We start from the raw sequence: 18,060 nt of genomic DNA, 5'->3' as shown, positions 1-18,060 counted from the left end.
GTGCAGAAAATTAAAGAAAAGTGCACTCGATTTTCTCTAAGACCCAATTTGCACAAGCTTAGGATTAAATGAAAAGTCTTACAATCCCATAGAACCCTATCAAATTTAATTCAGATACGGCATCCGGTTCCGGTATAAAAATGTCACTTTCAAGAGCGTGATTTTTTACATGACACCGAAAAATCCTCTAAAATACTTTCAACTAGCCGTATAATTCTTCAATTGAACTGGTTTCGGTAGTTAATATTTATTTATTTAACTTAATACAATTATAATACATTGATTTTTTGTATACCGGATCTTTGTTCCCGGTTCCGGAAGTACCGTAAAAAGTGATCGTATACTCCAAACCGGAAATCACTCAAATTCCTCTGAAACAGCTTGATCGATTTTCATAAACTTAGATTCGAAAGAAATTTTGTATCCATTAAAAAGTGTAGAATTTGGTCCGGATCCGATTTTCGGTTCCGAAAAAACAGGTTTATGGGTGTATGAATTTGCAACCTGTTGGTTAGAGCGATTTTGCAAAGAAGGAAAAATGCTTCTAAATTTAGCTCAAAATTGTTTCGAGTGGCGAGTTGGCGAGTAGATTTTCTAAAACTTAGATCCAAATAAAAAGTTTTATGGTCCCATACACTGATAATGACTTATGTTTGGATATGACTTCCGGTGCCGGAACAACAGGGTGAAATGTGTTTAGAATTTATACCGTCATGTAGAGTGAAAATGCAAAAGAACTCCAATAAATTTGGATCAAAACTTTTGAAAATAGGAAGGTTATGCTAGTGCATACTAAAACAAACATGTTTGTTCTTATTCAGGATTTAAATAAAAGTGTTTTGTTAAATGTTTTATTAATATTTATGAAACCATGAGTTATGTGAGAAAGGCATCATTACACCACTAGGTGGATAAATAAAGGTATTTTTAAGAGCAAAACTGTGAACATACGAAAACCATGCGGACATTTTGCCGACTCACCGATCGATTCTGAAAGTCCTGATACGAAATTTAAAACCACTATACACTGAAAATAAAATGGTCTCAAGTACCTAGTACAATAATTGCAATAAAGAGAACATAAGAAAGACCTGCTTTTAAGGACAATATAATTTCACTTTTTGTTTCCTCTTACAGATAATATAAATAAAAACAAATTACGCACAAGTACTTTTTTGTAAAACTTTTCAGTATCTGAAAATAACTAACACTCTGTCAAAAACAACCATGCTTTCAAGCAGAACAACGAAGAGAATGACAACTCAACTGTCAGATTTTAACCAGATATTCAAACTATTCGAGAAGTGGTAATTTTAAGGGAAAAAGTTTTTTACCCCCAAATTTAGGCTAGGCGCACAAAAACCATTTTCATATGTTTACTTTTCGTCTTCGACTCATCAGTGCGTCAGCAGATTATGTTGAACTGCTGACGCAAACCCCCAGATCAACATAATCCGCTGAGCAGACGTAAAGTTAACGTTGTTTCGTTCGAGACGGTAGTTTAGACGTTACACTTCTTGTGTAATAAAAAAAGTGTCTTGAAAATTCACAGCCTTTTTCAATAAAATTACCGAAAATCTCATCTACATAACGAATGCTCACAATCGAATGTCCGATAAAATCGACTTGTGTTCGTTGCGATATTTTTAGTGCATAATGCTAACCATAAGCTGTGGTCGAAATGCCCGGTTCCGTTTTTTTGTAATGCGAAAACTTTTAAATGAATGAAATATAATTTCAACCGATATTCATATTTCGACGTCAACATTTAAAATGGGCCAAAAACAATTGAGAGTTTCTCATTGTTTACTTTCTGTTTCGACTTTATCTGCGTTATTTTAAGGAGTGTATCGATAAGTAGTTAGCAACGTTGATTATTGAAAAACATATTTTGACATCAGTTTTCGATATATTGTAGAAAAATTACATTTTTATGCATTTCAATGATTATATTGAAGAAAATCCTAGTTTCTGTGAAACGCTCGCACTTTAGACTTGACATTCTTCATTAAATTCTGCACAGTTTTTTTTTGTGACTTTCCTGGTGGCAGCTGTCCAGTTTCTTTTAACTCCTGCATGTTTTGGGATACTGTACCTTCCTTCCGAAAGTGCCGCTTGACCAATACCTTTCAATTGGCCGAAGATCCGGGCAGTTCGGTGGGTTGATGTCCTTTTCCACGAATTGTACTTTTGTATTTTTTGACAACCACTGTAGAACGGAGTTGGCGTAGTGGGCTGAAGCCAAATCCGGCCAGAAGAGAGGAGGAGCCAGACCAACACCTTCTGCCCAAACTTTTCCATCGCCACCATGGTGTCAGCGTCGTCCAGGTCCTGGTACACCGATTTCGTATAATATTGCGGTCCGGGCAGCGCTCGAGAGTCTTCCTTGGCATAGGTTTCGTCGTCGATCAGGATGCATCCGTCTTTATTCTGTAGAATCCGGTTATACAGTTTTCGCGCTCTTGTTTTGGCCTGAACTTGCTGTACCAGGGACTTTTGCGGCACCTTCTGTTTCTTGTAGTTCCGAACTTTGATCCGTTGAATCATCCCGATGCTGGTGTTGAACTGCTTAGCCAAATCCCGCGTCGACGCCGATGGGTTTTTCCTGATTTACTCAACCACTTTTAAGTCCCGGCTGGGCTGGCTGGGACCCTACCGGATCGGGGCAAATCCTTCATGGAAAGGGTCTTACCGAACTTCTCGATAATATTTTTGACACTGGTGTGGTGCACTTTCACCCGTTTTGCAATTTCGTTGTACGTGACACCACTTTCTGAGCACCAAGTGTGCAGAATTTTCTTTCGCGTTTCCGGATCAATTCGACTTATCATTGAAACGATAAACCGTACCGCAACCAATCGATTGCGCAGCTGTTATTGACATGTAAACGAACATGTCATCGCAAAACACGCTGCAAAAAATAAAGCCATTTCAGAGTAATAACTGTTTGAATGTTGCTAACTCTTTATCGATACACTCATTACGAATGTTATATATTTGATACTGTTAGAAACATGAAAATATTGTCTTTCATTCTACACGAATATTTTGTAAGTACACGTGCAAATTAAGGAGCTATTAACAAAAGAGAAAGTAAACAAAGAGAAAATCTCACTGGTTTATGTGATCTTATGAAAATCAAATCGTATGAGAATAAATTTGTTTGAAATTTTTAACTTAGCTGTTCGAATTGAACAAGTTTTATCATCAATAGACACTGTAAAATGGCGTTTTAGTACAGTTAACGTCTTTGAAAAGGGTTGTTTTTTTTTCATAAAATGTATTTCTTCTAAACGTTTTCACCGGAGTTTTGAAATAACAAGAGGTAGTGTAATTGTAATTATTTTTGACAATAGCCTTACACTGTCTGGGTCAACATTTGACTAGATTTTTCGGGTAGTCGTTGGGCAGACGCTGCTAAATTTCTTGAATTCGGTGTGACAAACATTTTAAATCAGGTTGGCATCTGGAGATCGCGATTGTCGTGAGGTTATTTCCCACTTTCCATGTCTTTTGCAGGAAGCATTTCACCAAATCGATCCTGATATTGTATTGAAATTGAATTAAAAGAAAGAAAAATGAAAGATGATAGTTGAATAACGGATAAATTCATTTCTCCGTGTTTAATTCAGAAAGAATGTTCTCTTGATTGAACTTTTCAAATTGATTTTCCGTTTCGTTACATTTAATAACTATTTTTGGCACTTCTGGAGCCAAGAGCTGAATATCGGCATAGTGACATTCAATTCATTAAACCATAAACTAATACACAATTTTTTACGATTTTTTATGAGGATTTGAATTTTGGAAAAAATGTACCGGTAGTCGGACTTGGATCAAATGTAGTAAGTCATCAATGTTCTATTTGGTTACAGACTCTCATGGTCTGCAAACTAGAGAAATTCACTAGCCTATATAAAGAGGTAGCTTATGAAAAAAATATTCTCGAAAGACTCTACTTCCGGAGCAAAGGTTTTGATTCGAATAAAAATTGGAATATTCTTATGTCATCTTAAGACCTTTTAATACAATACGGTTCAGCCATCTCCGAGAAAAGTGAGTGACATTGTTTTCACATTGTTGGTGCATATTACCCTATAACTCCTGAACGGGAAATCGGATCCAAATGAAATCCAGGAACTATGTATGGGACAATAAGATCTTTCATTTAAATCTAAATTTGTGAAACCATTGTTTAACCATCTTTGAGATAAGTGAGTCAAAGCTATACTTATGCTCCGGACGATATTCTCAGTTGAAGGATTTTGTTTTGTTGAATTCCTTCATCGGAGCAATTACCCTTTCGGTTCAATGACCCTTTTCACGAAAAATGTCTAAGTGTGTTTTGAAGATTATTCTATCCGGAGATCTCTATACCGATATCAATTTTCATTCTTAGGCTCGTTTGGGTCATTGTTCAAATATGGAGATCAAGTAGCACGTTCGGTCCGGAAGCTACAGTAGCAGAAGTAACGTAACCGACAAACCACACTGTTTTCTATACGCTCAATTTTCTCGGAAATGTCTCAGACGATTTGGACTAACATGGCTTCATCTTGTTTCTCATATTAGCTCTATGATTAGAGTGTAATATTAATGACTAGAGAAAGATATTGGCACACCACTAGGTGGCTTAAGATGCATTGTTTTATTGATTCAGATACCGAATTGCAATGATCAATTGATCACTTTCTTGTTTAGGGAACGACACGGCTTCAAACGAGTTGAAACCCTTTATATTTAAACACAAGTACCCAAAAGTAAACTCTTTATCGAAGTTATGAAATCGTTAAATAAATTTTTAAAGGCATCAGATTTCAATGAATGACACTTTCGCGTACAAAATTGCTCAATTTCTATCCTTAATAATCCAGTAATTATTTCCACTTGGCAGCCACCCTTCGGACAACCATGACTGATGATGACTCGGCGATAATTGTGTCGGTGTGGCATTGGAATTTTTCGAGAGAGAGAGAGAGAGAGAGAGAGAGAGAGAAAGGAATAAAGGAACAAACTTGTTGAACCAGAAAGGTGTTAATAAAGAGCGACCCGGGGTCTGGCTGGCCAAGATCAAAACTTTGTCTTCTTGCGATTGCTTTATTCCGGCTTTATCCCATCACTCACAGGCGTATTTCGGGTTCGCTTTCGAAGCAAAGAACAGCATAATAAATTCTGCCTATTTCGAAGGGATGAATGCTGGAACAATTTCGTTTCAAGTGATTAATTGTCTTAATTTGGTTCTTCCTTATTTCAAGAGGGGGTTTCCGGTTGCCGGAGGATGCCTGGTTCTACTTTTGTGGGAACTTTTAGCTTCAAGAAGAATGGCCGCAGTAATGAAGTATTAATTTCATAGCGTCAAGATCTAGATAGAATTTAGATTCGGAGTGAAAAATGATTAAAATGTGAAACTGGATGTCACATATGACACTGACATTTGTGAGTTGTGTTCACAGCAGTGTCATTAGAGTTGCCCAATTGAACGTTTGCTTCTATTGTACAGAACTCTTGTCATCCCTTATAAAAAGGAGTTCGAAGTTGTATGGCAAACACGTTCTGTGAAAAATAACGAAATCAATTTTACTCAGCAGATGGCAAAGGTATTTCTTGTTTCTCATATCGGTAAACACTACATCTACACTTCCTCCGCAGTGAAAAATTGTAGACCGATAATTCCCTTTAAAATGAGGTTAAACACGCAAACTTTGTTCGAGGGAGGAAATTTAATTTTGCAAATGGAGGTTTTTCCCATATCTGAATGTCTAAATCATACCCGGATATGAGGGGCGAATTCGAAGTTAAAGTATGCAACGGTGAATTTTTTCAATCACATAAATTGTAATCGGAAAGTTGTTGGAAATGTTTTGTTCGTTTATATAGAGCTGTTCGTATACATTTTCACTGGTAATTTTGTTGAGTGCTCGCGGTAAAATGGACACGCATAGTAATGATTTACTCTCTTCTGTATGGTTCAATTTGATTGATTGTTATATGGAATAAAAAGCGTAAAGTCATGGCATTACATTCTTTGCGTACAGAATCATACAGCCATTCTACTACGATCTAACTGACACTAAGAATCCTTCCGGGATTCGAACATATGACAACTGGCTTATAAGAGCAGTAATTTAGTCAAGAGAGTATTCTTTCTGAATTAGGCGCGGGTAAAATAAATTTATCCGTTCTTTAAAATAAAATTCAAATTTAATTTTTAATCAACTCCAATACGATATTAGGACAATTGTACGATTCGGATACGTGAACCTTTCTGCGAAATGATCCTAACGCGAATTTTCAAGCTACTTTAAACTCAAGTTTTTCTTGAAAACTTTTCATTTCATTTCATTTTTAATTAGAATTTTTTTTTCGCAAAAAACCCTTCTCTGGATTTGCAATAATTTACATCCATGCAATCTATCTAGTTAGGTTGAGATAAGATATCATTTTTCTTAGCCATTCTGTTGTAATCGAGAGGTTAATAAGGTCCCTCCCTAGTATGCTTGAAAGTGAGTCGATTACCTCGATTACCTTTATTTTACCGTCTTCAATGGCATCTGACTTCTGAAATTGAGTCGCAAGCTGATGTGTGTTAGGAACTGATCTATTGTTGTGAAGTGAAGTGTTGGTTCCAGCTTCTAAAAATATTCTAAACTAAATTCAGCACGAAATCCAGAAAAGACTAGTTAGGCATTCAAAACGTATAACTGTGGAATGATCATTTGGGGATTAGTTTTATATTCTTAATGTTTTCTCTTAGACTCAACAGTGCACACTTTTAGTACAGTGTTTTAATAAGAGATGCCAGGTCTGAAGATTTGTCTGCAAATATGCAGATTTCTTTTGCAGATTTTTTTTGCGGACTTTGAAAATTCGAGTGTTTGTCGCAGACTTTCGCCAAAATTAACAGAATTATGAAATATCCGCGTTTTTTTTTGTCGTCCAAGCCAGAATCTTTATAGAGAAATTGAAGAGCGCAGACATTTCTTCGAATTTACAGACTTTTGCAACCCTGTCTGAAGATATTTGAAATTTTTACCTGGAACGTTTTTCGGACTTATACTGATCGATACAGGTATTTGTCATTTAGGGGTTTAGCCTATTTTTTCCACAAAAATATATGATTTTTAAATTGCATGCCTAATGTTTTGAGAACACTACTTTTAGGAGAAATATCCCTATGAACAAATTTATTGTTTTTACTATGTAGAATCATATCCTGGATAGTACAAAAAATTATTTGCCAAAAAGCGATAAAATTTGTCATGCCATTAACTTCAGGGCTAATTTAACTGAATCTGACATCAAAACAGACAGAGAAATCTCAGTTTCAAATGTTAATTAAAGCCAAGATATCAAGATATCAAGTTCAGGGTTGATAATTGCTACCGCCTCTCATAAAGTCATGAAGTCATAAAGTCATAAAGTCATGAAGTATTGAACATCAAATGCAATAATTTTCAGTTTTCAAGAAATATCGCAGATAAGTCCCACGTTATTACTTTGAAACAACGTATTTCGTGAATTACATCCGCTTGACTGAATACTTAGACGATTCTGATGGGAAATTATGCATCTTTTCGTGTAATATTACAACCCTTAGATCGACATCAAGATTGTTGTGATATTATATCGTAAACGCTGTACATCAGTAGTGAACATAATTTCCTACCAGAATCGTCGAAGTCTTCATTCAAACTGATGTAATCTACTCAATACATTGTTTCGATGTAAGAAAGTGTGATTTATCTATATATTTTGAAAAAAGAAAATTATTGCTTTTGATAAGATTGTTACAATTCTTTTTTTTTGCTGTGCATAAATTTGTTTTGCCACCAGTATACGCATATTCCTTGCACTTCGCTTTTCGCGACATTTGGTCCACGTCAAAAACTGTCCGCACGTTACTTTCGGTTAATTTCACATTTCACTTGTTTTCTCAACAATTTACATGTCATAACCTTTGAACCCTCTGAGAGTTGTACATTGCATTTTCTTTCAGTGCACCTGTTGGACAAAGCGAAATTGTCGAGAACGAATTTCAACGACGGCTAGTCCACGTCATACCAATACATGCGAGATCTTGGCGCTTCGTCGAAGCCGAAGAAATAAAAATGTTTCATTTGAATAGGTACAGCGTTTCTTTCACGCAGCCCCCCTGGGTTCGATTCCCAACCTCGCACATAGGGTTAGAAAGTTGTTCTGGCCCGAAGAGGTCCCTAAGGTTAAAGCGTCTATAATTGTAATAGGAATTGACTTCAATCTGTTGCGATACTGTAAGTATTGAGACCAAAAGTATCGATACTAACAGTATCGCTCTGATGCGATATCGATACTAAAAATACCCGATTCCTGAAAGAAAGTATCGATACCTCAAAGTATCGACTCGGTATCGGACATCCCTACAGTAAATTCGATTCCACGTATTTAGAAGGACCGCACGAAACGCTATCGTGTTCATCTTATCGCAAGTTATTTTTTTTTGTACGGGATTGCATTCAAGTTGAACTATATGACATAAAACCGAAGTTCTTGCAGAAGGTCAGATAGAATGTTTCTGATATGAAAAAGTCTAATAAATCGTTTGCGTATAGTTTCAATGATAGCAAGAGATTCGTTGTACAGTTTTACCTCATTTTTTCTTAAGCAGATCTAATAAGATCTTTCAATACTGGTCCATATTACGTATAAAACTTCATCGATTCAACTACATACAATGGAAATGGCAGCACTAGCCCGTTCAACCCGTTTTACCATTTTATAAGTTTAGAATATTCATGGGATGGTCTACCATAATTAGCCCAAGCACCGATCAGTAGATTGTTTTTGGAAATTCTTGGAAAAAGAAGATTTGAAGTAAAACAGAATACAATAATTTGCGGTCGTACTGTTCCATTTATAAAACTTATGAAAATGTCAGTAGTACCTTTAGATTAGTCGAATTCATTTTGACGTAGGACTACGTCTTTCTTTACTATACTCACCTGGGTGCATTTTCAAAATTTCACAACACGAAAGTGTAACGAAATTACTACTTAATTATGATTTGATTTCACAAAAACTTTTTTCCTGTATGAGTTTTTTCTCTAATTCTCTCACGAAATGAATGGATGAGGGTGTAAAATTGTTGTTAATACCACGTTTATTACGTAAACATTGCTTAAATAAAGAAAAAATAGACCTTGTTGCACGTTTGCCAGCTTTAGTCTAGATAATCCAGGAACGGAAGCACATTGAGTGCACAGAGCGCCATCTACGTCAAGACAGTGGAACTATATCCTGCATTATTCAACTGGTGCTTCAGTCAATGGCGAATATGAAGCTCCGTTTCTCAATCATAAATGCAGAAAAACAACAACTAGTTCAGTTTTTGCAACGACTGAGCGAGAATTTATAATTGGAGAAGTCAAATGAATGAAAAAATGATTTATTGGGAAAAGATACGCTCAGAGACACGACTCGAACCTGCTTTCTTATGCATTCCGTGCATACGCGTTACCATTTCGTCACTATGAGTCTTGTTATAGACACTCTAAAACGCCAGTCAGACATAGTAGAACGTACATCGAACATGGTTTACGTACTGGCCGTCACCCGACCGATACCTTACATCCAAACATCTTCTCTGTCCATCAAACACTAGTCTTCTCGCTTTATACCTATTTTCTAGTGGCGAAATGGTAGCGCGTATGCACGGAATGCTCAAGAACGCAGGTTCGAGTCCTGTCTCTGAGCGTATCTTTTTTCAATAAATCATCTTTTATGTTAGTTTTTTATTCGTTTGGCTTCTCTCATATATGTTTCCGCTCAGTCATTGCAAAAACTAAACTTAGTTATGGCGGCTTTACGTCAAATCAACTAAAATTAATAAATCATTAACAACTAGTTCTTCTGTGAACATGTGAGTTGCGCTTCAATCAAGAGCGATTGCGTCATCCAGCTGTTGGTCGTTTTTTATTGGAGAAAAATACAATGAAAAGTGGACAACGGCGGGGAACATTAAACAAACTCAGTCCTAATCTAATGGTTTAAAATTTGATCTAGCCCGTTCAAGCTATTAAGATTATTTCTTTGCAAATTGGAAGTAAAAACACAAAAGTGTTTAATATCTTAGAGAATTTCACCATTTGGCCCTTCTAAAAGCCAGACAGCATTTTGATAGTTTCTTTCACTGAAATATTGAGATATACAGGGCCGCCGAAAGAGAGAAGTAGGGGGGAAACCCCTCGGGTTCGGTCGTTTCCTAGAATACAAACGAAACCTTTTCAGGACTACAAAATCTTAAACGGTCAAATTAGTTGATATCTATACACATCCTGAATGCAGTCCTACGTCAATCTCGCAGTTATGTCTCTGACATTAATTACTTCAAGTATTTTTCAGAGATTTACAGTCAGTTTTTCGAATTAAGGTAAGAAAAAAAAAACCTTTTTGATCCACCTAGTGGTGTAATGATAACTTCCTCATATCAATCATACTATAATTTATATTACAGTTTACTAATTATTTTCTTCGATTCTTGAAAGAACAACCGGAATCGGTTTAGTTGATCGCTTACTGATAATGACTACCGGTTGAAGTAGTTTTGAGGCCGATAAGACCATTTATTTGAATCTAAGTTTGTTAAAATCGTCATTACGACATCTTTGAGAAAAGCGAGTAAGTAATTTGAAATTAGAATTTTTACACTAATCACCTTATAATTCTGGAACCGGAAGTCAAATCCAAATAAAATTTGGAAATTTTGTGAAGGGCTATAAGACAATTCATTTGAATCTCAGTTTGTACAAATCGGTTACGCCATCTATGAGAGAAATTAGTACACATATTTCGATTTTTGCACATTTTACCCCGTAACTCCGAAACCGGAAGTCATATCCAAACAAAATTTAGGAATTTTGTGTGGGAATGTAATAAATTTTATTTAAATCTAAGTTTGTGAAAATCGGTTCAGCCATCTTCGAGAAATGTTCGTGCCCTTATATTAACAAGTTTTTTCACACTTTATACCATTATTCCGGAACCGGAAATCGGATTCGTATAATATTCAGGAATCCGCTATAGTATGCGTACTCGACGAACAGAATTGAATGGTATATGACACTCAACCATCCGGGCCCCGGTCAAAAGCCGGTTTCCACAGTGATTGCAATACCTTTCTATATAAGAAAGATAGAAAGAGGAATTTGGGGTCAAACGGGCATGACAGTGAATTTTGCGACTATTGTAATTGTCATACAAATTCTAAATGTGAAAAGCGTCGGCGGCACGAAAAAATATCGTCGTTGATGATATCAAACGGTCTTGATTTTTACCTTTGTTGCAAGAAACTCAAACTTTGTTTCATGAAACAAATGTACCTATATCTAAAACAGGTGCGTTTGCTACAACTTAATGAAATAAACAGTGTTATTTCCATTGAATTCTAAAAGTTTCTTTAAACGTTTTCCGAAAGGTTGAAGCCGGAATTAAATAAATGGACAAAAAACATGCTTCTATTAGGAGTTCTAAGCGAATGAATTATAAATGCATAGAAGATTGACACCTGCTCTCATCCGTTAACCATGAATACGTTCGGAACCCAATTTTCAAACTTCGGATATGAATTAAATATTTGATACATGTATCAAACTAGGTGGGTTTTTTTAGCTATTGTAATGGTTTAGGTTACTAACTAAGAGATATTTCCTCTCTTAATCAATATTTGGATTTACCTTTAATTGAAGGAATATGCTTTTAATATGCTTAATCATTTAATGAAAAATTAGTAAATGCAGTTTTTTACTTTTCCTATTCGATTCATCAATACATACTAATTCAACTTCAACAAGTTCAGTTCGCTCGTACATCTCAACCAAGTCAGTCGATAAACCAAAACCGCTTACGTTCGGGACAGAAGAAATCAAGTACAGTATTGTGTAGTGAACAATATAACGATCTCGAAAATGAGTGAACCAAACGAACAAAAGCTACCGTCGGTACGAAAGAATACAATTATTGTTGACTTCAAACAGTGCAAAATTCGATACGAGAACTTGAAGGTTTGCTTAAGGAGCAAATGTATCTTGACATTAAACGTGTGCATTTGCTTCAATGCAATAAGACCAATAATGTTGTTTATATCCAGTTCTATAAAGAGTTGGATGCAATTCAATTCGCTAAAGACAATAATAATGTGCACTATGTGGAGCATCAAAATATCAAGTACAACATTCCAGTATATATGGAAGATAGTGCTATAGAAGTGCGTGTGCATGATCTACCTTCATGCGTCCCCGATCCTTATATTCGCGCAACTATGTCCTAATACGGAGAGATTCTCTCTATCGAAAAAGAAAACTGGAAGAATGTTTTCCCCGGTATTCTAAATGGTGTACGTTTGTTACGCATGCGCTTGAGGAGGTCTATACCTTCTTATGTGACATTCGGTCAGGATACAAGAATACCGTGCAAATCACTTGTTACCTATGACAATTAGATGGCCACATATCAATATTGCCAAAAAGCTGTTCACTACGGTAAGCCATGTGATAAAACGGAAAAGGAGACAACTATACCAAGGGACAACGGTGCTTCCTTTACACCAACCCCAAGCAACCCCAGTACACCTGTGACAGTCACCAACAACAGGGAAGTATCCCCTTCAACGAAACCATCCAACGTAACCTCTATAGAACAAAGTACACCAGCTGCAGTTAACAGCTTACCATCCAACCAACCAGCAACTGCAAACAATGTACAACAAGGCGCATCTACAGCAACTAGCAACGAAATCAACAACAATACCACGGCAATGGATGACGAGACGAACCACGAACAAACTGCCCCTCATTCCTCGCAGGAGGAAAATGGAAGCTCCTCTCCCCCTATAAAAAGGGTGATAACGAGATCCAATACAAAAAAAAATTATCTAAAAACTCAGCTTAATCGGCCACGTAAAGCTTGTACGCAAATAGGCCTGAATAAAATATCTTTCAAATAAAAAAAAACTTCAACAAGTTTATACCCAACCAAAACACAACCAACTATCACTAAGCGAGGCATTGTTGAAAGTATTAGCGAAAATTGAGACCGCTTTATTTGTTGACTTAATGAAAACAAAATAAATTCACACGCGTTAGTTGACGTATCACGGGCTGAAAACAGGCAAAATATACATTCCCGCTTGGTGTGGTTTCGGTGCGGCTTGTTCGTCACAATAATCATAATAATGGGTGGCATCGCTCTGTGAATTTGATAGTAATGTACAGATTTTAGATGTGTTGTGAAATTTTGCGAAATATTCCTTCAGTTTCGTATGTCACAAATAAATAGCACCAGCTGTATAACAAACATTCTTTATAGCTACGAAGCTGTCACCTTATTCATTTGGTTTCCGTTCGCATTCAAAGGTCGTACGGTAGTTGAATGGAATTATCACGACCGGATCGTGTTCAATTGAAGTCATTCTAACCTCTCTATCACATAGCATCGTAACAGCGCTCCAGAACCGTGCGATTCCTGGAGCGTGAATCATCGCACTTGTTTCCAGCCACTTGCAGAATAGTCAATACACGATCTTGTCGACGAACGGTATGAGTAATGGAGTGAAGACGTGAAGGGAACAGTTGTGTTGTTGGCATCTATACATCTATACCTAGTTGGATCTTATGAAGTGTCAGCATTTTGTGTTCTACTGTGTCAACGATTAGCACACTTCAAGCATTGCTTAAACACTTGTGCTCTAGTCATTAATAGCATCAATTACAGCACACACACTCAATTTCTCAATTTCGTTTTCAAACATTTTTCAAGTAGAAAAACTTCTGGTATTATGTATCAACTCGACGATGTGCTCATAGCTTGAGTATTATTTAGGTTATTGCGACACATTGACCTATTATAATTACGCCTATTAAATTGATTGTTCGTTTCTTTCCCTTTTGCAGATACAAGATAAACTAGAGGAGGCGTCGCCACCGTTGATACCGATTCGGCTGAACAACATTTCACTGGTACGGGAAGTGATCGATCGATGCAGCCTTTCGCGGAATCCCCATGCTCGTGAACTAGCCCGAATATTCCGATATCCGCACTTCCGGGCGCTCGTCGAATCGCACGACGAAATTGGCGAACTCATTGTCGAGAAGCTAAAACACCACACCAACGGTAGCAGTAGTAGTAGCAAACATATACCGGGTTCTCCTGGCAGTAGCAACAACTCCGAGATCGATAGTTCATTGGTAACCGCAGTAAACACGGCCGGAAACGGGATGCCCGGTGAAACGATCAAAATGGTCGGGATCCGGAGAAATCCGAATGAACCGCTCGGTTTGACCGTTGAGGTCGATGAGCACGACCAGCTGGTGGTCGCTCGAATCATTGCCGGTGGAATGATCGATCGGCAGGGCTTGCTGCATGCAGGTGATGTGATACTGGAAGTGAACGGAGTGTCGGTGACCACGCCCGAGGAGCTACAGACTGAAATCTCCCGGGCGAAGGAATCCGTCACGTTGAAGATCGGACCGAGCTTAGAGGAGGAGATGAAATCCGCCCGCATCACTATGAGCGGTGGACAGGTAAAGAATGGGAAAAATTTAGAGCCGGGGAAGAAACTGACGGTAAGTGGAGTGTTTCATTTTATATTTTCGCTTTCTTTTGTAGCTTCTTGGCTTAGAGTGCTTCAGAGTAGCGGTAGGAAATTTTAGTGCTTAACCGTAGTAAGAAGTTCATTGATTTTGTTTTGTTGAAGTGTTTTTAGTTTCGCTCGCTTGTTTAGTCACAGCTGATTTAGAAATATTTGTTAATTACCGCTGCTTAGAACGGTGAGGTCAATAAAAACTTTCTGTGTAGATTTTCTTTGAAATCTAGAGTACAGATTTAAAATATGAATTGGATGAAATTGTGTAATGACCATAATTTTACGCGATTTCTATTTTATCGTCAATATCTCAAGTTGTCCTAATCGCAACAACATAATTCTTTACCCATGCCATCAGAAATATGATCAGCAGTTTATGATTGAAATTTTCAACAATGTTAGACAACCATAAATTACCCAAAAATAAAATTTTCTCAAACTTTTGGGCACAATGAGGAAAACTCATCATGCTTGTGTCCCCTTCGCTGCTAGAGTATAAAAGGTAAATCATGGTCGAAAATTTTGAACTTAGTTCAGAACCTGGATTCTAGTCCACCCGAATTTAGTTCCAGAATACAGGTTCACAAGTTAAAAATAAGACAGTGGAATCAGGAATCAGAACAAATTGGCTCAAATGGCACGTTCCCCTTGTTATTTGGAGATTTGTGCCTTGCCATCAATTTGTTTTTAGCATCATTTTCCCGATATATAAGAGGGAAGGATTGAAAAGAAATGGTAAGGGTTGGACTAGGAGGATGGGAAAAATTGACGACACAAAAACACATAAAAGCAGAAGTAAACTCTGCACCTCTAGGGGATGCCGAACAATCTGTTGGGAATCACATTTAGTGGAAGCAGAAGTAAATTCTTAACCTCTGCGAGGTCCCGAACAGTCTACTGTTAATAAAACATCCAACCTCCGAGAGGATTTGGAGATCTTACAAAAGTGACACCATTCTGCACTCCCGGAAAAATGCAGAACGATTCGCAGTATGTACGAGCAGAAGTATATTCGGTACCCCATAAAGGATGCCAAACAACCTGCTAAACCCTATTTAAGGTTAATACAGAAAGGATTTATTCACTACAAGAAGAACAATGAACCCTTCTGACTATAGCTCCTTATCACATTGGGTGAGAAACGAGAGAATATCCTTTTGTTTGTATGCAGCCCAAGAACGAATCTTGTGCTTTATCCAACTAGTGAAAAGTAGTAAAGCTGGTTCCGGACCAACGAAATCATTCGTTGCACCAGCTCTAGCCAATTCATCATTGCCACATTGTATTCCACACAGAATCGCGTAGATTTCTGCTTCGAACACAGTACAGTATTTACCAAGTGAATGAGACTGCTCTAGCCTCATTTTACGACAGTAGACACCAGTACCAGCACGACCATTCAACAGAGAACCGTCCGCATAACAAACTATGTGTTCATCAAGTTGTCGTTCCAAACAACCAGACAACCAGACAACCATTCCTCACGAAGAAGATAGCTCACATTGAATGATTTGAAAGGAAAACTGCATGTGAGAGTTAGGTCACTAGGAGCGAGTAAATACTCATCCCAGGTAACCATTTGAGACCACAAGCGAGTGTAGCTAGTTGCATAGTCTATAGGGTTACTGTTCCAAAGCCCTGTAACCTTAAGACGGTATGCACAAGATAATGCTTCTTGTTTTAGGAGTACATGTATTGGTTTAATGCACAGTAGCGCCTCTAGAGCAGCAGTAGGAATTGTCGTGAATGCTCCTGTCATCGCTATTAGGAGCATCCTTTGGAGATGATTTAGCTTTGAAAAAACTGTCTCAATTTCTCCTTTCTGCCACCATACAAGACAACCATATGCTAAAATTGGTCTAACAATAGTTGTGTAGATCCAATGAATGTATCTGGGTTTGAGTCTCCATGACTCTCCAAAAGCTCGTCTGCATTGGACGAAAGCCTCGCAAGCTTTTTTAATCCTGAAGTCAATGTGAGCAGACCAATTCAGTTTTGAATCAAGAATAACCCCGACGTATTTAACTTGACCAACCACAGTGACCTCTGAATCGAAGAACTGTAACGGACGAGCTCCTGTGACTATCCTACGATAAGTGAAAAGCACTATTGTTGTTTTGCCCGGATTTACAGATAATCTAACCTGACAACACCATTGTTGAACAGATCGCAGGGCTTGCTGCATTAAATCAAAGAGAGTAGTAATGCTTATACCGGTCATCAATATATGATAATCGTCGGCAAAATCATAAGTCGGAAATCCAAGGTTATTAAGTTTCCTTAACAAACCATCAGCGACTAGGTTCCAAGATATTCCGTTCACGACTGCATTGTTTAACCTCCTGCAGCCATTCAGTTCTCGGCACGGAAATACACCTTCTCATAGGAGTTACTATTTTTGTGGCTTTTCACGACATGGAACAGGAAACCAGTGGATCAATTCTTGGTAGAAAATAATTTCGCCGGATGCCACACGGCTTACCTGTTTGGTGGACTTATACCACCGGTACAGGTGGACCGTAGCATTATTTTTAGCCAGTTGGGAAACCGCTACCGACACTACACGGCTATCTAGGCTGCTCAGAAAGGGAAAATGATTGAAATTAAAAATAAGACAGTGGAACTGAATCCTAATTCTAGACTCTGGAACTAGATTTTTGGAACTGGTTTCTTGACAAGATTTTGGAACTGATTCTAGTGGCCTAATTTAAGTTCGGAATTCGTATCCGAATTTCTGATTCAACTTCAGAATTCTGAAACATAATTCAAGATATGAATGCTAAATCTGGATTCTGGAACAAATTTTAGAACTGAACTGCGAACCAGAACTTCATAACTAACTTCTCTACACTAATTTAATTCCTGAATTCAGTTGCAGTATTTACTTTCTACATTCAGTTTCGTAACATATTTCTAGAATTCAGAACTTGGACGGGTATAGCGTGATGGGATAGTCGATGCCTTTCACGCAGCCCGCCTGGGTTCGATTCCCAACCCCGCACATAGGGTCAGAAAGATTTTCTGGTCCGAAGAGGCGAATGACCTAAGATGTTAAAGCCTCTATAATTGAAGCAAAAAAAAAAAAAAAAAAAAAAAAAAAAAAAAAAAAGAACTTTGGACACGGAAAGACAGAAATCAACATTTTGGCGAAAAAATTAGTTAATTTTCTGATTTTAGTTAGATTTTTTTGAGACAACTAAAAAAATCTTACTTTTGCTAATTCAGAATTTTTTATTCTCATTCTCTTAATAATAATAAAATATAAGTTGAAATGGCTATTTTTTTAGTTGAATTCACCAATTAAACGTGCTGTCATTTCTTAGCTAAGGCACACTTCATTTCCATTCAACTATTTTTTTAGTTGAATTAGAGAAATTAAACATTGTTTCCAACCAACATAACTAGGTGGCACACTACTACCGAAAAGAATTTCAGTCGCGGTTGTC

At 37.3% G+C, this 18,060-nt stretch overlaps 1 protein-coding gene across 7 annotated transcripts in view; it reads left to right on the top strand.

Moving 5' to 3' along the window:
* The window catches only part of LOC131428131 (protein PALS2), a 109,620-nt gene that overhangs the window by 76,477 nt on the left and 15,083 nt on the right, over nucleotides 1-18,060 (top strand). For 6 of the 7 annotated variants that reach the window (XM_058591816.1, XM_058591818.1, XM_058591819.1 and 3 more), the window contains one exon: nucleotides 13,923-14,594. In XM_058591816.1, coding sequence (XP_058447799.1) covers nucleotides 13,923-14,594 — 672 coding nt within the window. The remainder of the gene's footprint in view (nucleotides 1-13,922; nucleotides 14,595-18,060) is intronic. The other variant, XM_058591817.1, reaches the window with a different exon arrangement.

This window comes from Malaya genurostris, chromosome 2 (assembly GCF_030247185.1).
Source record: "Malaya genurostris strain Urasoe2022 chromosome 2, Malgen_1.1, whole genome shotgun sequence".
Classification (NCBI taxonomy): domain Eukaryota; kingdom Metazoa; phylum Arthropoda; class Insecta; order Diptera; family Culicidae; genus Malaya; species Malaya genurostris.
Note: the sequence above shows the minus strand (reverse complement) of the source record. Positions and strands in the feature narration are given on the sequence as shown.